The 26,854-nt window shown below is 35.4% G+C and overlaps 2 protein-coding genes across 4 annotated transcripts in view; one reads left to right on the top strand and one right to left on the bottom strand.

The window, feature by feature from the left end:
* Window positions 1-8,844: 8,844 nt before the first annotated feature.
* Window positions 8,845-15,198, top strand: LOC139697840 (ras-responsive element-binding protein 1-like). Of its 2 annotated transcripts, none has more exons than XM_071596701.1 (3): window positions 8,845-8,973; window positions 9,146-9,208; window positions 9,312-15,198. In XM_071596701.1, exons 2-3 carry the CDS (start codon window positions 9,193-9,195, stop codon window positions 10,946-10,948), a joined length of 1,653 nt encoding a protein of 550 aa, XP_071452802.1. In that variant the 5' UTR covers window positions 8,845-8,973; window positions 9,146-9,192; the 3' UTR covers window positions 10,949-15,198. The 2 variants fall into 2 exon arrangements, with proteins under 2 accessions (XP_071452802.1, XP_071452801.1); XM_071596700.1 differs by having other exon boundaries at window positions 8,845-9,064.
* Window positions 15,190-26,854, bottom strand: part of tho2 (THO complex subunit 2-like protein) — a 61,798-nt gene continuing 50,133 nt past the window's right edge. Inside the window, exons 30-32 of one of the 2 annotated variants that reach the window (XM_071596698.1) lie at window positions 23,066-23,163; window positions 18,263-18,324; window positions 15,190-15,891 (exon numbers count right to left, since the gene is read on the bottom strand). In XM_071596698.1, the coding sequence (XP_071452799.1) occupies window positions 15,861-15,891; window positions 18,263-18,324; window positions 23,066-23,163 (191 nt within the window). In that variant the 3' untranslated portion in view covers window positions 15,190-15,860. The remainder of the gene's footprint in view (window positions 15,892-18,262; window positions 18,325-23,065; window positions 23,164-26,854) is intronic. The other variant, XM_071596699.1, reaches the window with a different exon arrangement.

The raw sequence follows: 26,854 nt of genomic DNA, 5'->3' as shown, positions 1-26,854 counted from the left end.
AAGCAAATTTTAAAGGTAACGTTAAAATAAATTATCCGTCATTACAGAGTGAGTAATTATACGAGGTCTGTCCAAAAAGTATCGCGAATTTTGAATTTCCGCGGCCAACGTATATTTGATTTTTTTGTGGCATTATGTATGGTACTTATGTGTATCCCTCATGCCAAAAAGTTCGGCCATTTAGAATGTTCCGTTGATTTTTGACAGCTGTTTTTCTGGGACGTGTTTTGGCTTGCCTTCGATTTTTGCCTGTTCCAAAAAATGGATCAAAGAATATGCATCATATTTTGTGTGAAAAACGAAATTAAGTGTGCGGTCGCATTCCGAATGTTGACAGCGGCAACCTTGGACCGTAGAAACGTTTATCGGTTGTACAAAATTTTCTCAGAGGGCCGAGAAGATGCGAACGACGAAGAGCGTGCCGGACTCCCGAGCACGTCAACAGCAGCCGAAAACATAGATGAAGTGAAGAAAATGGTATCGGCCAATCGTCGAATCACCGTCAGAGAAGTTGCTGAGGACCTAAACATATCGTTTGGCTCGTACCATTACCAATGATTTGGGCATGACACGGGTCGCCGCGAAATTCGTACCAAAATTGCTCAATTTCGACCAAAAACAGCAGCGTATTAACATTGAGAATGAGGTGTTGGACTCTGTCCGCGACGACCCAAATTTGCTACGGAGATAACTGTTGACGAATCATGAGTTAATGGTTATGACCTGGGAACTAAAGATCAATCATCCCAATAGAAGCTGCAGCACGAGGCAAGACCGAAAAAAGCGCGCCAAGTTTGGTGGAATGTGAAAGTTTTGCTTACAGTTTTCTTCGATTGCAGGGGCGAGGTGCATTATTAGTTCTTACCACAGAGTAGAACGGTAAATAAGGAATATTACCTGCAAGTTATGCGAAATTTGCGCGAAGCAATCCGCCACAAACGCCCGGATTTGTGGTAGAACAAAAATTGGCTTTTGAACCATGACAACGCCCCTGCTCACACATTATTGCTTGCGCGTGAATTTTTGGCCAAAAACAACACACCAATGATGCCGCAGCCACCGTATTTCCGACTTTTTCTTGCTCCCGAAACTGAAGAAGCCCATGAAACGACGACGCTGCGCTACGATTGACGAGATAAATATTGCATCGAAGGAGAAGCTGAACAAGATCACAAAACATAATTTTTTTAAGTGCTTCGAGGATTGGAAAAAAACGCTGGCACAAGTGTATAATAATATCTAATAGGGATTACTTTGAAGGGGACAAAATTGATATTAATGAATAAATAAATAATTTTTGAAAAAAAAACAAAAGTCGTGATAGTTTTTTAACAGACCCTGTATAATTTTATGTTGAAAATGATTTAAGGACTTTGATTAAATGGGTTTAATTGCCGTTTTTCAGTATGTGCCACCGGTTAGTGCTTGCGGTAAGTAACTCAAGCTAAGCATCCATTTTAGGAAAACTTTTGAGGAAGCTATTAACATTCACTAAATTTCATCATATTTCATTCTTCTTATCTAAACAAATAGAGGAATACCATTTTTACCACCGCGATGAGAATTATTGCGATATTTAGACATAATAATGATTAAAAAGGTCCTACCACACAGGTATTTTTTTCCGCTGCGGATTTTGAAGGTTGGACAAGAATCTGCACCCATCTAAAGTAAAAAATCGTTTTACATACGTCTTGACTTTTGAAATGAAAATAATACCAATATCTATCAACACATGTTACTTGGTAATATTCAATTAATTTTTTTATATCGCACTTTATTAAGGGAAAAACAAAATATGAAATCAATTCCTTCCGGGGCCCTTTAGCCTAATTTAATCCTGAAGTTATATTCTACTGACTTAGAGAGCGATTTTAAGAATTTCATCTGGATCAGTAGCACCTGAAACGGTCTTTGATGCTCTTTAAACTAATTATCAATGATTATAGTAAGGGGATTATTGCATAGGGTAGTTCATCGCGCATATCTGTATTCTGTGCTCGTCGCCCATTACTACGCTGGACTTTTATCAGACGGGTTCAAAAAAGAATAATTCATTAAGTAATCACACTTGAATACCTTGAATTAACATGAGCAAAAAATACTTTGAATTGCAGAAAAGGCATAAGTATTGAGGGGATTGCTGGAAAGGGAAATAATAAAGTGAACTTTTGATTCTTACGCGCGCAACGAAGATTTCAGGGTCGCCAAACCTCGTCGAACGAAGAGCAACAATGAAGAAGCACAGAGGAAAACATTAGGAATTATTAAGATAGCATTAGTACAGGAATGAGGACGTGATTTAATGGCTAGAAAGGGTTATTAGGAGTGTGATTCTAAGGTCCAGTTTGGTGAATATAATGAAAAACTTCTGTATCGATACGCCGGCCATCAAAGACGACGATCAACGGGGAGAATGAGTACAGAGAAACAACGGCAACTGTCTGGTGAGCCGCGTTCGATTGCCAACAAGCCCTCGCGCAGTTCATTAGGGTGGCCCTAGTAGCTATCAAAGGGAGGGGGGTCTCTGATACTCCATAGGCCACGGGCGGATCTAAGGGGGGAGATTTGGCCAGGGCTACCTCCCCCTTGGAAAATATTTTTGGCCTTATTTGATTTCAAATGACTACAATTCCCGAAACATTAAATTAGTGCTGTCAGTTTCCAATTTAATTGAAGAAAATGGCAATAATGATACTTCTTTCATGTGTAAAAATCCTCTCACTTTAGAGGATTCCGCAAGAGCCATAAGCATTCGTAATCTATTTACATATCAACTCCCTCCTTTTCCAGATAATGGCGAATTAAAATGGCTTTCAGATGGCTTGATAAACTTATTTCCATGAGAAATAATGATTTAACGGTCGTTACTAAATCTATTTCATTAACTCAAAAAACTACGGAAAAAATAAGTAAATTAATGATAAATTGCATAAAGTAATTAGCGTGATTAAGTAATCCAAAGTTGTGAGCAAATACATCGCAAAAAATTCAAGTATACTATATAACTTTGAGGAGATACTCGTCATCAAATTCGAAGGCCCACAGATTTTCCACCGTATTTTGTATCAGACCACTGACACCTACGGTGGCCGATTAAAATGCACTCCATGTTTTAACTATCAATGTCGGTTAGTGGGAAGGTTTCTGGCTAGTACTTACATGCATCAATGTATTTAATTCAGATTTACCATTCATTTCGCCTATGAACGTCAACCTTGTTAGTACCTAATATTTGCAATAAACAAACCATAGTTAATAATTTCCGTATAGTTTAGTGGTTGTGAATGAGGGACCCGGACCCCAAAGGTCTAAATCAGAGAATGCCATAATCAAATCGACAGTTATCCGGCGAGGGTCCGCTGACACGACTCGTGAACATAAAACCATGCTAGTAAATGCGACCGATATGTGGACCGTAAAAAAACTATAAATGCGCGAGAGAATATGATCCTTTTATGGAACAACAGTGTGACTTGTTATTACCGCTTGAGAAGCCCTGGTCCACACCATTGTCTCGCATTAAATTAACAGAAAAAAGAACAGAAGGAGCGATTTTCGAAAGGCTTCTGCAGACCTGAAATAAGCAAAATATTTTTGTTCAGAAGGTAGAATTTTTTATAGAAATATCCGTTCGTTATCATTGCAATTCTGTTCCTCATACATTCATTTCAACATTTTAAAAATCATTCCTACACGCCATATTCAAGAAAATTGAAACCACCACACACAAATTTAAAGTTTGCGCATTATAATACTGTATGTAGTCTACTGTGTGAGGTTTTTGGCAGTTTCTGAAAAAGCTAAAGGACGTTATGGACTTCTAAAGTAATCCTACATTTCGCAAACATTTGCCTAATACTCACTTCTTTTTCATAACATCACACTTCGTGTACGCTTAATGCTGAAGATGTCTTCTCACTTGACCTTACCAGTTTATTCAAGTCTCCTTGGATCAGCTCACCACTACACTTCTATTAGTTATAAATTCATCAACGTTTTTGACCTCCTTTGAAATTTTCGGCAAGAGTTCTTCCTCGCTTCCACAACCACAACTAATACATATTAGAAATGCAAAAAATTCAAGGATTCAGCTATATTCATCACGTGTTTTCATTCCCATAATCGATTGAAACAGCAAACTTTTGTTCTCTTTGAAAAATGAGTTTCGTACGGTGATTAAACATTTCTATTTAATATGATTAACTCCGAAAAATATCACTGCCGAATTGTTCCTGGCGTATCGTCTCTCCTGCGTTTACGACTGTTTACACTTGGGTAAATGAGTTCAACGTGGTCGTACATCGTACAAATGATGGGCATCGTTCAGGACGTCCAGTGGAAGTGACTTCCTCAGAAATGATTGACTAAATCTGCGATATGGCTTTGAGGGATCGAGGAATTAAAGTTCGTAAAACAAAAAGTGGATGCCACAAGTATATCATAGGGTACAGTGATTTTAATTTCGCACGAATAATTAGGGAGTGACAAAAATCTCAGCAAGATGGGTGCTCCTCTCAGTGGAAAATAAACACAATCGTGTGGTTGATTCGGAGGCTGGTTTGGCGCTTTTCCGTCGCAATCCTGAAGAATTTCTGCGTCGATGCATGACTGTGTACGAAACATGGTTACACTACTGCACTCCAGAGTCAAAGGAACATTCGAAATAGCGGGTTCCTTAAAGCAATCCGGCTTTTTTGGGATGTTTGCGGAATCATCTCTATCGGTTACCTGCGAAAATAACTATCGATAAACGGAGAGTATTATGTGTCGTAATCGCACCGGTTGCTCGAAAAAATCGAGAAAAAACGTCCTCATTTGACAAGGAAAAAAAATCTCTTCCATCATGGGAATGCACGGGTTGGAATTAAAGTTCAATCATTACAAAATCCACCGTATTCGCCAAATTTGGCTCCCAGTGAATTTGTAAAATTCCCAAACTCGAAAAAATGGCTGGGCTGAATAAGATTCACGTCGAACAAAGTCATCGCCAACCCCAAGGTTTATTATGAGGGCTTACCCAAATCCTACTTTATCGGGGGCTTAAAAATATTAAAGAAACACTGGAAAGTGTATCGAGGTAAAATGAGATCATGTTGAAAATTTTTAAAAATCCACCAATATTTTTTTCTATTTTTCCCACGGACCTATTGAACAACCCACGTATACGATGAATTAATTTGCACACTCAATTACTCAAATGGTTTTGTTAGTATCGTTAAAGCAGCTAATACGTACGCACGTAACTGAAACAATAAGTTATTTAGGAAAAGGGAGCGCTAAAAAATAGGTAGTATTTTTACAAGCATTAATATGAACTTTGACATGCAGTCGACCGTCTCCTTTAAATATCTTTTCATTTTCAGTCATCTGCGCCATTTTGAAGCAAACCATCAAGCCCTGCAATATGTGAAACAATTCCATTTATGAAAGTTAACTAATTTAAATTAACAGTGAAGTGATACGGTTGGCATACCATTATTGAATTATGATATAAACATTAAGAAATAAGAATTCACGGGATGTGGGAACAAAATCAAACTTGTCCCTTTGAGCTTCATCCTATGAAATATTTGCGTATGCTGTTCGTCATCGTTGGCCAAACAAAAAACTGGCACATCTTTCCTAACATCAGATTATGGAGTTGTCCTCCATCTACGACCACCCGATATCAAGGATATTAGTTCGAGATGCACTATGGAAAGTAACCTAGATTAATTGACATACACGTACTGGGACGGTCTTCAAGGGAAAACTGCAGGGCAAGGCCCTATAGCTGCAATTATGGTGAGATGCGATTCTCATTCGTTTTAGTCTCTCCCCAAGTGTTCAGGTAAATCAACAATAAAAATGAAATTACAATGATAGTGAAGTTTTGGCCGATTACTTGATAAATCTGATATCATTATTCTAAAAAAATACTTATTTTTTCGATTTTGGAGCTGGTTGTCAATCGTGATATGCATGTCAAAAATCTATTAAGGCAAACAAAATTCTTTTCCGCTGCAGTTTGCTGGCTTCTCGTATTCTCTCCACTCCTTCCCACGCGGCTGCTGTCCTTCCTTGCAAAAAATAAATTTAAAAAGCAGTTATGATGAAAATAGAAAATATGAAGAACTTAAATCAAGTTTATGAACATTATAAGAAGTTTACTTCTGACATAAATGTTTTATTTTCAATTTTATTTCAAATTTTAAAAATTCTTAAATAACTATACGGCGTACATAGTAGCGTAGTTCCTTAACGAAGCAGTTTAATTTTCTTTTCGGCCGCAGGAAAGGGCAAACCAATCAGCAGCAAGTCTTTATTTTCTTTAGTCGAAAGTTTTCTCTCCCCTCTTCCTCTGGCAGCTGACCGCAGTTTATTAGCACTGCTACCGCCTTCGTGATTGGGTAGTGGAGATTTGTGACTCCTTTATCACTATATTGTGTATCACATCACCCTGTTCGCCCCCCCCCCAAGCAGAGCTGGCATAAACGAATGATTTCCAGCATCTCGGTTCCGAAGGGCGGCAGATTTGAATTTCTCCAGTTGGGTTATATCACAGCCATGAACCTATCAAGAGTTTATGTGCAAACTGGTAGTATGTACGAGACTGCACGTGGCAAAAATTAATAAAAAGTATTAAATATACTAACAAGTGGGTTACTAACGACAAATTGTTTTGAGTAATACGAGGGTCATCCGGAAAGTAGTACCCGTTCGTGCCGCATGAAGTGCTGACGACGCGAGTAGCCGCTGGACGAGGTCAGATAGCTTCAGTGGCTTGTCTGCCTTCTCTGAGCCAAGTTGCGTGACGCTAGCATTGCCTGTGTTGTTTCTGTGATTGTTTACAATGTTTAAAAAAATTGAGAACGCCGCCAGTTGTGAAGTGAGGGCAGTGATTAAATTCCTCAATGCAAGAAACGTTCGCCCATGTGATATTCATCGCCAATTAAAGGAGGTGTATGGAGACAATGTAATGGACGAGTCGTCTGTTCGGCAGTGGTGTCGCAACTTCAACATGGGGAGGGGGAACACACACGACGATGAGCGTTCGGAGAGACCGTCTGTCATTACAGACCAACTGGTGAGCTCAGTTGACGAATTCGTGAGGAACGATCGGCGCGTCACAATTGATGACATCTGTGAGCATTTTCCCAATGTTTCTCGAACAATTGTTCATGAAATTGTTAAACACCATCTGCATTATGCAAAAATTTGTGCAAGATGGGTCCCTCGCGTATCTCAATGAGCTGGCGGCGAAGGACTATGCAGCAGGAATACAGAAACTTGTCACACGTTATGACAAATGCCTTAATTTGCTTGGAGATTATGTTGAGAAGTAGTTTAAAGTATCCTCTTTCAAAAAAAATTTTTTATGTTTGTTAATATTTACTTTTGTGTCTTTATTTCACGAACGGGTACTACTTTCCGGATGACCCTCGTAGATGCGTCTTAAAGATTTGAAGAGGTCGGAAGGTCTCTTACAGTCACTTTTACAATGTAGCTAAATATTTCTATTTGTAAATATATATTTTTCTGACGACTTCCCACTATACCAATAAATAATGTAGAATTAATTTAGCCATTGTGGCTCCTTCCGAATCTAAGGGAGAAACAAAAATAAACATACCGGAATAATATTATACCACTACACGTGGTCGACAAATAAATAAGAACAAATGGCGCCCTCGCATACTATTTAAATAAACACGTACCCTCGCATATCACATATAAGATTGCAATCACATTAAAAAAAGTTTCATTCATCCAAATATACGCCAATGCCAATAACTTCGGTAAAAATACAATTTCACTATTACCCCTCGACCATTTCTCAAATATTTAAATTGCAATCTAGAGCATGCTAAACACTTCCAGGCCTCACTCCGTGTAATTGTTTGATGTCCAATGAAAAGAGTGTAATTATCCGCTGTACAATGCGTTTCACAGACTAGCGGCATCATCGTGATAATGCCGCAAGTCGGTAAAATGCGTTGTACTGTGAAATAAAATCTGTGGAAAATTACTAACTCTTTTAATGCTGACATAGAACATGCTAATTTGCTCAATAGAGGACCGATAGGTAGGTACATCTAACAGGACCAAAACCGAAAATCTAAACCATGTAGACACGGCACTACTCTTTGCCATGAAAATCTCTTCCTTTGTTGACAACATAACGATAATTATAACCTAAAATTCCCTTCGGCAGTCAGGAACAGCCAAAATATTATTTCAGTCAAGCACTTAAGATGAAAAACCTATGAACTAAAATTAATATTTCCACAACAATGGTGGAGTTATCCTTCATCATATACATGAATCTAGCTAACGCCGGAGTTGGCCCCTTTCTCTTCCTAACGAAATTATTAATTTTTCCGCATAGAGGCAGTCTCGAGGATTACTTGCCTCCACACGGAAATTTTCCATTTAATAACCACTCCTAGCAATCAATTAATATGAAAATGAATAGAAAAAATAACAATAGAAGAAAGGTCGGACGATGCATTACAAATTACCTTACAGGTAGTATGATACAAATTTTTAGCACCAACTAACACCCAACCAACTCAATGTAGAAAGTAAATCTAACATACCGGTCGGTCTACAAACGGCACCAGAAGTACGAACTTAAACGTTGTGTATCGAGTTAAAACTTAACAATAGGTTATAAATAAAATATAGAACTATTTCCTATTATAATCATGTTTTAATTAAATAAAAATTAATTATAATGGTTAATTACTATGAAAATCAAATATTTACAGATAAATTTACTTTTATATCTTTAGACTGAATACACGGTACCGGAAGCAGTTAAAAGGAAAGTAGCTGCAATATGGCGTCTGTTTGTTGACAATCGTCTGCTTCGTCAAGAGTTGTAAACGAAAGAACAAATTGAGTTGTTGTTTTAAGTTTGTTTGATGCTTATTCTTTATAGCAGGAGATCAAACGTACCTCTAATTTATTTTCGTGAGTTACTCATGAGTACGTAAAAGTTTTCAAATTGTGGTTCTAAAATAAGATTAAGAAGTCTTCGTAATGCGAAGTTTATTGAAAGCAGATTTGTCAACATTGGGTAAATCTTTTGTAGAATGTTAGGATTAAGTTGATTTATACGGATTTTAATGGTTAAAAAAAATGTTTTTCTTCATTTCAGTGCTGTATCGTACGCACGACAGTTGATCTTTGCAATTCTACTTCTTCATGCAATCATTTTCCGGTAAGTGTTTGCCATCCCACAGATACGGCTAAAATTACACTAAGGTAACGCGAATTTGTCTGTGTAGTAACCATATTTTTGAACTTTCCAATTTTTATTTCAGAACTTTCTGCTTCCCTGGGATGTACTGAATGCGAAAGTACCTTCAATTCTGCATCTTTGCTTCTGAAGCATTTTGCAGAGCATATTTCTCAGGCAGTCCAAAATGATGAGAGCAACAAAACAAATAGCCCATATGGCAAGGAAAAGGAATATCAAAAGCAGCCGTGGAAGAAGGAAAAAAATGAAAGCATTTTAGAAAAAGCTCTCAGAAGCCCTTTGGCTACCGCCACTCCAGCAGGTAAACCGTCTTCATCTCATGTTCCACCGGCGGTCACTCCTCAGAAGAAAACTTCTTCCGAGAATTCTTTGGGTAATCTTTCTAAAAAACCTCCAATTTCACCTAATAAGACATTAAGTAGTAATGCTATTTTGCCAAATACATGTGCCAAAGCCCCAGGTACAAATGTTTCATTGGAAATACCTAAGAGGCCAAAAAGTAAATGTTCCGCAATGAGTAATGTCATGTTTCTTAAATTAGATTTACAAAAAAGACTCGAAAATTGTGTCCTAAAGTTTGTTAGGCGTGATAGCTCTCTGGTTGAAGATAGTCAGAGTGCCTTTGTGGAAAGAGTTAATACTTTAAACAGTGATCAGATTCCCCGAGATTTGGTTCAGGTCAGTGATTGCCCAATTGTCCCCAACGGTGCTTTGACCTCAAGTAAGGAGAATGACAGTAATGATACGGTGGAGAGTTCGGAGCCCCAGGATGATTTTAACCCTTTAAAATTTTGTGTGGTTACCATGGAAGAGGGAGATGAGAAGTTGGAGCTGAATGACGAGGACGAGGGTGGGGAATGCCCTTCCTCGCCCCCTCTATACGAGCAAACGGCCTGCAACACCGTTCCTGATAAGGCTAGGAAGCCAATGAAATGTAGAAACGACCTTACCAAAGCAATTACCAAATCGAAAAAGAGTGTGGTTAGTAACGGATACGGCATAGCCAAACCAGAGTCAGCCCGCAAGAAGTACCCCTGTACCTACTGCTCAAAGCAGTTCGGTTGGTCGACGGATCTCAAGCGTCACATACTTACCCACACAGGCGAGCGACCATTCAAGTGCAACACGTGCAGTGCAACTTTCACCCGTAATTTCCTCCTCCAGAAACACATTGGCAAGGTCCACGGCGCCCGTATACCATCAGCCAGTTCGATTCGTGGAAACGTCGACCCTACAGCGGATAAAATCTCTCCCGATCTTCCTTCTCCGGAAGTGAGGCCTGTTACTGGGGTGGTGAGATTGGACCAGGTCCATAACGATGAGGGGACGGTGGTGAACGGGAAGGAGGACGGAGACGGGGGGGCGTTCGGTTGTACCAGGAATATGACCTCTGGTGTAAATTGTGCAAGCATGGACGCTGAATGCAATGGAGTGGACGTCAGGTTCGCAGCAGGTAAAAACAGAGTGGATACCCATCAGTACAACGGCCAAAGGGAGAGGGTGAAGGTATCTAGGGTGACCCACAAGAGGGGCAGCGTGGTGCAGGAGAGTCAAGAGGATGAACAACTGCGGCGGAGGAAGAGGAGAAAGAAGAAGAAAATTGCTGCCATGGTGGTTCGGAATCCCCTGGGAACCTTAGTACCCATTTCCTCAAACCCCATGCTTACACTTGAATGCCTTAATGCTAAAGATCCTGTATGAAATTGTGTACGAGTGTTCCAGTATTGTGACATGCCTGTAGTACTTTTTTATCAAGTATTTTAATTTATTTAGATATTTTCAAATGGAAGCCCTTGGGTATGAAATAACGAAAGTTAGTAACGTCAGGTACCAGCAATTTACATTATTATGCTAGGAAATCGTCATTCCTATTGAAGTTTTGTGAGTAGTGTATTTTATAACTAATGGTTTATGAAATATTAGTTGCACTAATGATATGATTTACCTGAGTCGTCATTATGAATGAAAATATGACACATTAGTGTCTATTAGTAATGAAGTGTTTAAATATTGAAAAAGCTTTACTGTGTTTGTAATATATAGTTCAGTAGATTTTATTACTAACGAAGCCGGATTCAGTGAAATTTAAGATTCAAGTTCATTAAGTACTATTAATGATGGAGGCATAAGATTCAGGGGAAATATTTTGCCTAAAGAGGTGCTTTTCAGATTTTATCCTCAACCATGTGTGAATTACAGGGTTAAAAAAAGTTCTAATATTGGAAAAAAACTATGCCACCTGCAAGTGTGGAATTGAGTGGAGAAATATAAATGCATTGCATCTTTAATGTATATTAGGTAAGCATTTAGATTTGTGTTCATTCTTTGTTCCTATTTACTTAATATGCTCTTTAGAATGGACATTTTAATTGGTTCTACAAATGATTTAGTGATTCTTTGGTCTTTTTTTAATGCTAAATCATAAGTCCTGTATTGAATTTTAAAAATATTGATGTGCAATCAATAGCTTACATGATAATGAACGTAGAATTTTTTGGCCTGCATGTGGGTTTGATAGTATAATGTGGGTGATAAATCTAAAGATTGTTTTGAAGCAATGAAGTTTCTGCAGATGGTGCATGGACTGGTCAGGTTATTCGATTTTAACTGATGTGGTTGTAAGTCACTGTTGATTTTTCATGTAAAGTATTATTTTTATGTTGAATTTATTTAATTTTTGTTAATGCAGTGTTTGTTTCTGATGAAGTTATGAAGGCTATGAGGGTATAAGTAAGATATTTCACAAAAGTATTTTTACACAAAGTAATGTGATGTCATTTTGAACATGCTCATCCTAGTCAACATTATGAATATTTTTGTGTTACCTGTGAAAAGCAAAATATGCTAGCGCAGTGAAAGTAGAAATACATATTTACATGCAACCAAAGTTTAAATTGCTGTTATAGTCAAGGAAAAGGATTGATGTAACAAACAGCATAGCATAGTCAAGGTTCATAACAATCATTTTATAGAAAGTTGTGCAAAATTCTTTTAGGTTGTGAGGATGAAGAAAATGCGGTAATATGGGAATGATATGAAAAGTAATTGACAATACTTAGAGAATGGCTGTAAATTTGAACCATATGGCGACTAATAGTTTTATGAAAATAGTAGACCATATTTTGATAATTTAACTATAACCTACAAGAAGTCTTTTGGGTGCCTTTTATTTATTAATATTAACTCAGAAGCATTTGAATTAGTAAAAAATCCTTTTTTGCTACTGATTATTTAGTTCCTCTACTTACGTTAGTCACTCTTAATGGGATGTTGATTTTTTAGCATCTTCGTATTATAATTTAAGGTTTTTTTGAGTCACCATTGCATTGCCCCCCAAAATTAAATTCCTAAGAGAATTGTCTACCCAATATAAGTCTTGAAAAGGTGACAATTCAAAATGTAGATAATTCAAGTTATTTTGTAATTCTGTACTTATACCATTGAGTTAAAATGTTTTTTTTTGCACCTCTTAGCATTCGTGCATCACCAAATTTAAACTAACAAACAACAGGTTGAAACAATTCTTTTTTAAAGGTGGTAGACCCTTAAAATGTTGACAATAGTGTGATTTTAAATTTCACTCAGAGAATGATACAAATTTTCATGATAATCTCTTTAACACCAAAGATAGACGAAAGGTTTATATGATGGCCTCTCTCTGTCAAAAAATTGCTTGACAGAGAAATTATAAAAAAATTGTTAGAAGCAATGATCAGGTGATTAACATGGAATGCATGAAGTGTGCTTTAGGTAATGCTAGTCATGATGCCTTCTTATTTTCCTCCAGTATTTTTCACTGTATTCTTACATGGTATTTTGACAGTTTTCCAATAAGTTGCGTGCTTGAAAACTGGTAACAAATTTGTAAGCCTATTGCAATCAGGCAGTTTTTTTGTTCAGTAATAAGTGCAAGTTCCACAGCATGAACAGCCATTGGCAGGGAAATTTGAGAAAAAAATTTTGCAATTGTCAACTTGCAAAGTATACTTATGACTTAATAATATGTTAATAGCAAAAAGAACTTAGAAAAATCATTTTAGTTATGACCAACATTCAGTCTTTTGGACTGTCTACTTCAACTTTTGATTAGTAATTTAATGTATTATTTTAACCTAAGCCCCAACAGCACATATGAATTAGCATATAACCAGCCTTATTTCAAGTAAACTTAATTTATCATTGAAACAATGGATTTTAAGATTTTCAGATGTAGCACTCTCTCTGTGCGTCCATATGAAGAAAGGTTGAATTTATATCAATACAATATAATTTCTTAATTCAGTATTACTGAAGAGACAAAAATTCATGCAGCAGTTTTATTGTGATAATTCCCATGAGTAAATGCATATTCCCTCAGTTGCAATTATCCAAGTTGTCAAAAAAATGAATGGGTCAAGTGCTGCTTTAAAAACATTAATGCCAGCAATATCTGGGATAAAGAGGTTTTTTTTTACTCACTGTTGAGATAGATTCTAATATATGTTGGCCTCTTATTTGTGAAGGGAAGTGGCAACATTGTAGATTATGATAATTTAAATATATGCTGTGGAACTAGCATTGTACTTTATTTTGTATTTATTAAATATTCCATTGTGTTAAATTGTAATGTTAATGAGATTAGTATGAGAGTGTGTAAGATATGAAATTAATGCAGTGGCATGCTGCAACATTTTGTTGTCCAGAAAACTAGTACTTTGAATGAAGTTAATGTTAGCAGAGCCAATGTCATTAGAAACTGAAAAAAAATATTCTTTACCTGAAAAAGTTTTTGAATGCTGCTCATTGTATGTATATTTTGTTGAATACATACAGGAGCAGCTAGCTGGGTGATTGAAATTGAAAAATGGATGATGTAATGCTTTCTGAATTGTAAATTAGCATTACATAAAATCACTTATGTAAATTGTTTTTAATAGGTGTTGTGTGAAAAATGTACTTATTTTTTTTTCTTTTGCACTAGTAACTGTTACTTTGCTAGAAACATTTTCAAAATGTTGATGGTAAATTTTTTAGAAAAAGTACTGTTGGGGAACATGGCATATTTTCTTTTGCAAATATGTAATGGCCTAGTGTATATAGGTAAATTGATTACTATTTTTCTCATAGAAGAAACAAGGCACTAATGTAAGAGTGTCACTACTGAAATCATTTATGGGTAATGGAACGTTGAAACCATATTTAAACTTTATCTTATAAGATATTGTTCTCCAGGTTGAAGCTATGAATTTAATTTTTGACCATATGAAATGTGGTTATGAGAAGGCTCATTGATTTAGGACCAAGTCCATATTTGTCCAAATTTCCAGTGATTAAAATTTCTCTGCGGTTTGATAATGAATACAAAAGTGTAGATTTATATCTTTCCATTAGTAGTGAGGACAGAATTTTAACCATGTCTTCCAACTGTGTAATGAAATCAATGTTTTGTAAAATAGAATTTTTATTTGCCCAACTTAACTGGCATTAGTAGAATCCAGATCGACACTGTCAATATTAATATTGCTCAGGTTTTCATTTTGATCATGAAGCAACCTCCAATTTCAAACTCATGACTGTAAATACCTCAGAATGGAACTAAGGAGGTTCTAGAAGGACCCAAGATAAAAATGTGTGCCTCAAAGTTTGACAAAAATGCCTTCGATTTCCCTAGAAAATGTTTTTTTTCAATTCTCACATTTGGCTCTTTTAATCACATGCCCTGTTTACTGTCATTGTGTGAACAAAAATTTCATGTGCTAAAACAATAATGTATCCAAAATGTTTGGAAAGCAGGTTTGGTGGCTGTGTGAATTTGATATATAGTTATGGAATTTTTATCATATAATTTGGTAATCACTCATTGAAAATAAATTTTGAAATATGTATTTGTACTTCTGTTTTGGATCAAGACCACATAGCAATGCCATTTTATCCAGAGTAACACAAAAAGGTTCAATAAAATATTAAATGATGAAAAACATGTCTGTATTTAATCAAAACAAAACATTCATTGCCAACCCATTGCTGGAATTTACTGTCATAATCTTTAAATTTCACATTCAAAAATAGTGAAACTACAAAAAATTATCATTATCAGTTACGATAGATGACAAACGGACAATATTACAAGAAAACTAAATGGAATATGTTATACCAGCCTACTCTTTTCCTCAGACTGATTTTTTTCCATCCATACTGGAAATTTGCAACAATTAGCATACATGTAAAAACATCCTTAGTACAGTACTGATTACCTCAACCCTCAACTTTCACTTGCACACACTTCAATAGGAACATAAATGCACATTTTTTGTTTAGTTTTCCATAGTAAATAAATTACACAAAATATTGAATAAAAAGAGGAATATTAACATTTGAAATGCATTTACATTAAAACTAAGTATGTTAATCTGAGGGTTGAGCACACATCACATTCACTCTGTTTCTAAGAAACAACCATGGGAGTTCCAGCATCTTCAAGTGCCACAATCACTAATAAATAGCACACATAGCAAAAATAATGCTCCTGTTATGAGACTCCCTCTGTAGACGCTACTACAGGAAATGTGTAGGCTCCAGACAGCCCATGAAAAATTCAACCTTTATCAGGTAAAGATATTTTGGACTTCTTGCATCACCTTCTTTTAGCTTCACTGGACCGGCGAGTAAGAATTAGTTAAGGATTATTCATTTCACTCAAAGTTTGAAAAATTACATTACAATTATGCAAACAACGATATCACTTAGTCAAAAGTGATTAGCATAAACAAATTATAAAGATTCATTCGTGTTTACCAGACGAAAAGTCACATTTGTGTTGCCATCAAACATGGGTATTTTGTCAATTGATATCCCATACACTATTTCAATATCAACAGTCGACAACATGACAGTGATCAATGCTTCCATTGCAGGAAAAGAATTTCTGATCCCACTTTTCCAAATGGAATTGAATATACCTAAATAGAAGTTATTTTAATAGCAATCACCATTCAGACCAGAGAGCCTAAAATACTCGGGTATTTGACTTAGTGTAAAATCTGTGCTGTAAAAGAATTCACAATTTGTACCAGCATGCCAAGATACCCAGAAGATATTTGGAGAGACAAATATTTTTGACTGTCTTCAGGGGACTATTTATGTAAAGATCTTTAAATGCCCAAATTAAACAGAAGAACTGCAATAGAATAATGAGATAAATCATAGAACTCCTTCAAAAAGTAGATAAAAAAATGAAAAAGCACGCAAGACGTACTGAAGATTGAAGGTTCCTTAAATTTTAAACGAAAATCCACTTCATCATTTAATTTCAGAAAACTGCAGCTGTTACTTTCTCACACTGCATATGATGATTATTTTAATCAATTTATTGGAAACCATTAAACAATGAACAGAGAACTTTTCCATTATTCCAGCCAACTTTTACCATATTCAAGCATAAAGATAACTATTTTTCATGGTTTCAATAATATTATTGATGAGGCACTCCAAAACTATATACATATAAATTTAAAGACAATATTATCACCATGTCTACTAGCTTGTGAGAATGTTTTAAGGTTTTTAGTCCACATAACTTTACAAGGGTGATATTAAGGGAAGGATAAACTACGAAGGCTACATTCTGAGGCTGGCCATTTCCTAATAATAACATGCCTCTGTCCAGGAACATCACCTAACCTAAAGTGGATACAATGCATTCAAATACAAAAGTATGAAGGCCATAGTGAACCAACATTATCATGAAGCTTACGGGAACTGATAGCATTAAATGAATTATGTACAATATACACATAATACCAGTTACAGCATATGTTTCGGTGATTGAAAATGAGCCGCGAACAGTGTAAATACCTTGAAATCGGCAAAACAGTAGGCATTATTATTTATTTATATAAAAATATGTGAATCAAGTCTTTGACAGCTTAACTTGAATTTTTATACTCATACGACGAGTAAGATTGTTCCCTATAGCTCATTACTTACCCAGGACATTTTTACTCATTGAATTTTAATTTCCTTGTCTTTTCATTTCTCCCTTCTCTTCCTATTGACTAAGAGCTCTGCATGGCCTCTAATTATCCACCCTCCCCTTATTGACAGATTTAGGCCACATTGAGGCATCACAGGAATGGGCACCACAAGTTAGGAAGAGTTAACCAACATTTTTAATGCATAACATTTCCATATTTCAATCTATTTACTCATATTTTTGCCACATTAGTTGACGATTCTTGAAACTTTTGGTGACAGAGCATCTTACAAAACACTCCAGGGCACAATGGTGATTTTCAATTTAAAATTAAGCTTTTCTGAATCCCAGAAATTTTAAAATTTAATATATTGTTAATTTCATGAGTTCTGTGAATAAGGATATATAAAAACAATTTGGGATTAGTAATTTTTTACAGAACTGACAATTGTAATAATGACATTTTGCTTCTTTCTGTTTTATCATGAACTTTTGAAGTAAAATAGCAAATTCTAATCTATTTCCATGATATAATTCAAGTGATCCCATTAGCAAAATTGCTTTCATGCTAATGAGATGTCTTCCTAATGCTGGAACAATCTAGGATGGAATTATGCAATGAATTACATGATAATGTTTTGAAAATAATGCATGATCAAATTCAACTATTGAAAAGCTGTGACTAATTTTAAACTAACCACAAAATTTTCCCCTGCTCTTAAATAGAAGTTCTCTTAAGGTTTTAAGAGGAAGTCTCGATAGCTTAACTAGCTAAAGCATGCGGCCGGATATCAAGGGATCCGGGTTCCAATCCCGGTCAAGGCAAATGATTTTTACGCTCTGAAATTGTTGCATTGTAATACACACTTAGTGGATAAAAGTTACTGTTGCAGCAACTCCCGCAGTTCCTTGGAATTTTTCTTAAATAGACATTAAAATTTTAATGTCTATTTTAGATTGAACCAAGTAAAAAAACAAACGTGGAATTCTTTAAGCTTTTAACATCTGCTAATCTAAATTCTATCACTAATTTATAACAGAGATATGTATTATAAAAAGGATATTGTTTATCACGGCCATCTCTGTCATGTGATCTTTCTCGTTCTCGAACATAAGGAGACTTCTCCTGAAAAGAAACAAAATATTCATAAAAGAATCTATAGTGCTAACTACAAAATACATAAAAGTTTCAGGGTTACCTTTGTGGAATTCCTTCATGATGAGATTAAAGAAAGTAATCTTGCACTTCCACATATAGATTTAATATTTCATGACCATGATTTTGATGCTGTGCATCATCATCAGGTGATAATGATGCACAGCATCGATTCCATGGTTGTGAAATATTAAATCTGTATGGAAGTGCAAAGGTTCTTTCTCATTAAACAAAACAGCTTTAAATCAACTGTGTTTTCATGGAGAGCTTTGGAAATAGGTTATCAATTCTCAACTATGTACTGACGGATAAAAAAGACACAATGAATAAATATCTTTAACAGGGATCATTTAAGGGGAATCTTGATATAATGAGATTTCAAAATCCCTAGATAATGACTCGCTTTATTGAGTTCTCATTACTGATGATAATTTACCATCACTTATTGGCTAATTCCATTATTTTCAGGATAGTGTAGCCATCACAGCAGGTATTTCATGTTATATTTATAAGAATGCCACCAGGGAACTGTAAATAATGATTAATATAGCATTTTTATGGCTATCATAGCATCCATTGTCATGTCTTGATTACTATGAAAAAATATTAAGTCCCATATTAAAATTATTAGTCCCATTTTATACCCTTTATATAGATAATATGAACACACTCCATAAATATCATATTCAGATTTGAGTGCAGACTTAGCAAGCCTATCCAGTTACACATTTCCTCTGATTCAAGTAATTAGAACATTTAATATACTATATTTTCCCATCGATAACCATTGCGTTATCTACACAAAAATGTTCATATGATCGAAAAAAATGTCACGAATTTAAATATCACTGAAAATGATTCAATCTCCATGGGTAATTTTCTTGAAAAAATTGTAAATTACAAAAGCTTAACTCAATTCAGGCTAGAAAAAATCACCAAGTAGGCGGCGCATTCATATAACTTGGACGGTGTATACAGTAGAACAGCTGAGCACCAATACTAACAAAGAGAAGTTAAGCAAACCAAACAAGAAAATTCTATTTCATTCATTCTCTTATTTTTTTTATATTTGATTTGCTGAAAGTTAAATTATTTAGCAGAGAAAAGGGCACACAAATGTATGCCTCGTTCCGACTGACAAATCATAGCGAAAAAGCAATTAAGTGACATATTGTGTTAGCTTGTAAATATTGTTTTTTTGATCCTTCTGTTGTTTGGAATTAATTTCAATCACTTGGCTCTAATCTTCTGGATACTTACGGTAGATATAGCCACAGGCAATTATGATTTCATGCATTCATTAGTTGTTACCATCTATTAGTGTATGGGTATAGCCATATTTTTAAACACAAAATATATATTTGACACACATATATAATATTTACGCACATATATGCATGCAAATATGCACATGTATATACAGATGTGCGTTATCTATACACCTTCAAGATAACTATGAAGTCCTGATCGTGCGATATCTATACAAATTCATGATAACTACAAAGCTCTGGGTGTGCATTATTGATAGGAAAATACGGTATTTTATCTCACACCAATAAACCAAGCTTTTGCCTTCATAGACATTTATATCCAGCTGATATATCTAAAGGTAAGCACCTCATTCAGCTGCTGAAGTCTGTTTTCAAAATCAACTAATGACGGCATACGAGGGGATACCCAAGAATAACTGGAATTATTTTTTTTAAGGCTATGCATTTCATATTTTTAATAAACAACCTTATCACCTTCAAAGTACTCTCAATTGTACTTAATACATTTTGGCTAATCTGTGTATCAATTCCTGGAAACATTTTCAAATTCATCTGTTTTTATGCCCAATAGCTCCTGCCTCATTCTTTTTCTGTACCGCTTTCACGTCATCAAAATGCTGTCCTTTCATGTCCCTCTTCAATCGAGGAAACAAGAAGAAACCCCACAGAGTGAGGGGTGTGGAGCAAGGGAGTCATGTACTTTTTGGCTAATAACTAGTGCATTGAAATGGCTGCATGAGCTGGTTCGTTTTAATGATGGAAAAACCAGTCCTTCTTCTCTAACAAATCCGGCCTTTTTTGTTGCACTCTGTAACAAATCTTTTTAAAAATTCCAAATAGAAAGCCTGAATAACAGTCTGAACTATTTGGAAACATTCAGAATGCACTTCCCTCTCATATAGAAAAAACAAATGAGCATCATCTTGAGGTTTGATATCACTTGACAAGCTTTTTCTGGGCGAGGCATTAATGAAGTTTTCCACTGGCTTTACTGTTGCTTGGTATTGGGGTCGTAACCATAGCACCATTACTCATCACCAGTAAACATTAGAAACAAATCTGGGTCGGCTTGAGCCGTGCCCCACGTTATTCCAGATAGCTCACTAATTTTTACCACTTTTTCAACATTTTCGTCATTTCTAGAAGTTGACAAATGTCCAGCCTGAATAAGGTTTGTAATTGAGTGACTTTTCACCCTCTTTGAAATAGAACAACTATTGGTACACTTGATATTTTCCCAAACCACAATTCTTGTAAACTGTTATTAACATCACAACAGTTTCCGCAGCGTTTCTCCCAAGCAGAAAGCAAAATTTCCCAGCGGCATGCAGTTCACTTAAATCTGCTAAGACGAAAATCAAGAACAAGCAAAACTGTGGTACAATACGAATTGTAATGACTGAACAAAAGCTTACCAGATGACAACAATGCCTGCAAAGAACTCGGAACAATTTGTGCTATGCTCACCTAGCCTAAGACATATGTACTCCATAAGCTCCACCAACCGCAGCACTATTCTGGTTATTTTTGGGTACCCCCTAATGTGATGTGATGCCGAGAAGTTTAATTATAATCAGTTTACAAGGCATAACAGTGCCATTCAATGACTGAAATAGTTTGATTCTGTGGAAAACAAATAAAACATGAACAGCGCACACACTCAGCACGAAAAGAGGACAGTGCAGGCTTAGATGGTGGAAAATATTACGTGATCTAATAAGTTCTTGGCCTGATATGAAAATTACAATTTATGTTTTCAAAAGTTGTATTTTTCAGCAAAATTGCATTTAATATTAATACATTGCATCTAGCAGTGTTGCACTACCATTATCCTATCTCCATAGTGTTCTCTCGGAAATGCTGCTAAGAACTTGTCTACAGTCGCAATCATTTATTTCTTGGTTGGATAGAAAACGTTGACCAACAGGGAAACCTTTGAGTTTTTGGAAAAGGTGGAAGTCCAAGGTAGCCAAATATGGGGAATGGGACGGATGTTCCACAGCACTTTGCAGTGAAAATCCATCAATTCACCCATTACCGAGCCACTTTAGTGGGCAGATGAATGTTGGCGTCCAGTTTCATTAAAAGGTGCTCTCCAGTTATTATTTTACCTTATTCAAGATAGTCAAACGACAGAATTCTTTTCACATCCCGAAAAATTGTTGCCATGACCTTTCCCGCCAATGGAACCGTCTTCACCTTTGTGGAGTTGAAGAACCAGCCTCTATCCACTGCATGGAGTGCTGTTTCAATTCTAGTGTGTAATGGTGAACCTACACTTCATTCATTTTCACTTATCGATGCAGAAAATCACTCTTGTTTTTCGTAAAGTGCGTCAAGCCCTGTTTGGAAAATGTGGTCTGATTGCATTTTTGATCCACAGTGAGCAACAAAGTGACACTCATCTTGTGCAAAGCTGTCATGTGCATTCCTAATTTAAAATGTAACCAATGAATTCTTTTGATATTCCAATCTTCTACCTTATACATTACCAATTTTCTAGTACCTTCAGATCTTCAAAAATCATATAATTTACTATTTAGATGATTAACGGTGAGGTGCCACTTTTATGATACTATTTATGTAAATCATCTTAGAAGGCTATCACAACCACTTTTAAACTCGGCCACCACTTCATGGTGAAAATTGAAGAAGAGTTTTCATGCATATTTGCAGTTCTCTAATGAATTTTGGTCATCATTAAACCTTTTCCGAAGAATTTTATCACTGTATAATACTTGATTTTTTCCATTTCTGCCACAACTGATTCAAGTGACTGCCTAGAGTGGTGGATGAAATGCCTTGCATTTTCATACTGTGCCTACTCACAGTTGTGCCAACACAAGAAAAAAATCATGTGAGTAGCGAATCATAATAGTTAAAAAAAAAAAACAACTGACTGAGATTTATAAATAAATTCTTCTTTTGCATCCTTTCGATTCATTTGAGTTTTTAGCGATTAAAAGTACAATTTTTCCATTCTTCGGCCATTTTGATAAAGGTGGAGTAATACTGTTGTAGGAACACAGAACCCAAGTGAATAGCAGCACAATTTGTCAGAAAGCTAAACCAGTCATGTAACCAGGGAAAAACAAATGATTGGCAAGAGATGAATACCAAGTGAAAGAGTGTCAAAGATTCAGAGCATTCAAAACCCTTCATGATTTTAATTTCATTAAAATTTTCAAGACCTGGGAAGAGAGAAAAGCACCGATAAATCCACTACATGGATATTGCTCACACTGATAATCGAGAGTTTACCAGGCTCACTTTCTTTCATCCCCACATCCCACCCTATGACAATGTTTTCAGCTAAAACTCAACGAGGTATATCACATTAAAGAGTGCAAGCACAACTTTAACAAAGAAGTACCTTGAAATTTTTGCGCCACTGAGGTCTAAAATTTAACTCTTTCAAAGGAAACAATACATCTTCTCACCATTGGGCTTACCCTGTTGCTACTGGTGTAGTGATGCTTATCACGCCCATGCTGGTCCATTGGGTCACCATTTTGATGGCTCTGCAGTTTGGCAGCAACTGAAGAATATAATTACAAGTAATGATACAAACATGAAGTGATTTTATGTTAAAAATGTCATGCTAAAAATAAGATTCAATTTCAGAAGTTAGTACTACTGTAGATATAATATAAAATGTACCAAATACACATAAGTATAAAATTAAATGTACCAATTTGATGAGGTCTCAAGCTATGACAATTTAATTTGAACAAATAAATTCATGTTCCCTACGTGCCTCGATAATATGTTAACTGACTGGTAGATAACATTAACAAGAGACAGAGATTATGTGAAAATTACCCCTTTGGTCTGGTTACCATTCAATGCCATCCAAGTGTAAAAAGGCAAGTTAAACCAACCAGTGAGCTCTAACTGACTTTCATTTGTTGACCGAACAGTTTCAGGCTATTGATATTTTGAATTGACTTGCACACTGGAGTACACCTTATGTACTTCCCACTAAAATGACCAGGTGTTCGCTAACTTAATTACGTAATGGCAAAATTTTCCCCTATTTATTTCATATGTTATTTCCTTTTATATTTACCTCACAAATCTCATGATTGTTTTGAGAGATAGTTGAGGCCAATACTTTGTGGAAATCCATTTGTAAAGCATGAAGGAAGAATCAAATAGACCTTCCTCATGATTGAGATCAATTATTGATAATTAGCCAAATATCCTATTACCAACATTAACAATAATATTTCATTAAATGCACACAAGTACAACTCCAATTACAAATAATTTGATAAGTTTTCAACATTAAAATAACAACAAGGACGATTATTAACACTGAAGTTTTAGTTGAAAGAAACACCAACCAAGCAGAAATCGAACCTGCAAACTCTTAACAACATCAGCCTGATTAATCTGCTCATTCCAGAAAGGTAACTGAAGCAGGACTTAGCACTGCACCCCTGCTGCCATTAAAAATGTTGCCATGCACTTCTGCTTTTTGCCTATCAATATACATCTACATCTACATAATACCCCGCAAGCTGCCGCAAGGGCGTGTGGTGGGGGGAGAATATAAGGGTGAACTCACAGCTATTTTAGCATTGCTAGGATTACCAAATACCAAAGGCTTATTTTTTTGTTTCTAATAACTGCCATTAGCATTGTGTTGGAAAACCTACAGTCTACATAGAAGCTTGCAAATTATTTCAAAATAGAATACGACAACAATTAAAATTTCCAAAAATGCCATTATGCACTTGTAGGAGTTTAAGAGAACAAATGATATTAGTTAGTAAAAAAAAGAAAAAGTATAGCGTGTAAGAGGCCTAGAACATATTGAGTTGCAAAGGAATTGTAAATTACTTACTTACTAGCCAGACAATAAGACTTGACATTGTTAGATGTCATGAAATCCAAAAGGAAAACATGATGGAGAAAAACTTAGAAGTCATTTGATGATACGTCAGCTTTTACATTATGCGTTTCCAATTAGGAATTGACTCAAAACATTAAGCTACAAAATGAGGAATCTCAAGCCTTGAGAGAGATAGTGAGTCATGTTGGATTTGTTTTGGATATGCCAAATATGTCAAAAGGTATTACTGTGAAATCTAGTGGAGAGAAATATAAAAATGATGATTAAGTGTTTTTAACAAATTGAATTAAGTCTATGCAATATTTTTCTCGGCTAAACTCGATTAAATTCTCAATAGTGGAATAATATGTTAGGATTTTCTCTCACTTTAAGTTTGACCATTATGAATTTTAAAGAATTGCTGGAGATGCCACGACAATTACTGAAACAGTCAGCCTGCATGATTTTTTGGGTACCAAATATTTCTGGGAAACCAGTATTGGATGAGCTTGACCCTCACATATCACAAAACATTTGCGTACATAACTGTGGTATTCAGTGATGTGCAATGAAATGCAAAAATTTCACTTCGCAAAAATCATTCAACTTCAATGGGACTTGAACCCAGAAACCTTTATTTCCAGCCAAGTGCTTTAACCAATTGAACTACCATGACATCCTGACAATGTATATTTCAAGGGGTTTTAAATAAATAAGATTTTATGACGACTTACCACACATGAAATGTCATTTATTCATCCACCAGTAAATGGTAAATGCATTTGCAAGCATTGATATGCATAAAACCATTAATTTAAAGGTAAGACTAATATGTATCTATTCATGGCCATCATACTTTGCCATAATAATTTTACATCATTTAATGAATCAATTCATATGCAACTTTAAATTACAAAATTTAGGCAACAATTTAAGACTTAAACCTTTGATAATTGTACTCGAGACAGATATAGCTAATTCTTTTCAAATCTCTGATATGAATATCAATCTCAACAGAAAATTAAGAATTTCTGTGTAATAAACTTAGGAGCCATATTCCGCTGTTTTAGACTTGAGGCCAGAACTCCTCAACATTTAAAATTAAAAAAAGAATAATTATTGCAATCCCAATTTTTATTAGAATTTCATGTACGGCTATCAAATTTTTTCTTTTCGGTGATAGTTAAAACTAGTTTTTTAAAAAACTCGAATCCAGGCAATCTTCTGCCATTGTTTTACACCCTCTTCATATTATTCTTAAATTACTCCATAAATTACTCCATAAACTACAAATCAGTAAATATCACTCATAACTAGCCCTACTGACTACTTAATATGCATTTCACTTTAGTATTTACACAATTTTTATCTTCCCCAATTAACATTATTGTTATTTTATTGAATGGAACTTGAAAAAATATAATAGGGGAGAAAGCAGGCACTGATTTTTAATGTGGTTTGGAAAATCTTCAATGTTAAATTCAATTTCTCAAAATGCCACCTAAACAGGAGGGAATGGGAAATGTTTTTACTGGTAATAAATGTCCATATGTCAATCACAGGATCACATTTCTGACTTGTGCCACATATTTTCTAAAAGAAAAACCCCTTCTCTTTTTCGAGTGAGTGTTTTAAAGTCCAGAAAAAAATTATGTTTTTGTCACCATATATTTATATCTTAAAATTGCTCACCAAGGACTGACTGAAAAACAACTGGAATTTGTGAGGTGACATGGAACATTTCACTAGCATGGCATGAATCAAATGTTTGTATTATTTTAAGTGAAACAAGAATCAGATTAGACTTCTATTTAATATTATAATGCTGACTATTATGCACGGAAAATGAAAATATCCTCTCAAAAGCAATTCCATTTTCTTCAGCAATGAGAAGAAAAAAATACCTATGCCATAAGAACTTTCCTGTAACTAATATAACTTTCCTAAACCCAAACTCTTAATGGTCCAATTTGTCATTGAATGATTTTCAAATACTCTAGGGGGCCATGGGATTAATTTATTAATTGGCACATTATAAATGCCCCAAGGCATAAATGACCAATGGTACCAGCAAAAATCATTCCATACACTTCCTCACATGTTTGAAGCTAACCACCATTGGTTTCCCACATTTGCACTACATTTTATATATTAGACAAATAAGTTACAAATGCTTAATCTTCTCAAGCACTGCTCTGTCTTAGTAATGATAATAAAACATCTTTCTTGGGGAAAAATTGAGACTACATAATCCCTTCTTTCACCTAACCCCTCAAAAATTGAGTGGTAGGATCAAAGAGAGGAGAGGGAAAGAGCAGGAAATATGATTCAAGGAAAAGATGCATATAACGTAGTAGCACTTAATATATATTGTCTTTATGGAAAAATCAAT

This window comes from Hetaerina americana, unplaced genomic scaffold (assembly GCF_022747635.1).
Source record: "Hetaerina americana unplaced genomic scaffold, ioHetAmer1.1.p SCAF_8, whole genome shotgun sequence".
Lineage (NCBI taxonomy): Eukaryota > Metazoa > Arthropoda > Insecta > Odonata > Calopterygidae > Hetaerina > Hetaerina americana.
This window is presented reverse-complemented; position numbering and strand designations above follow the sequence as displayed.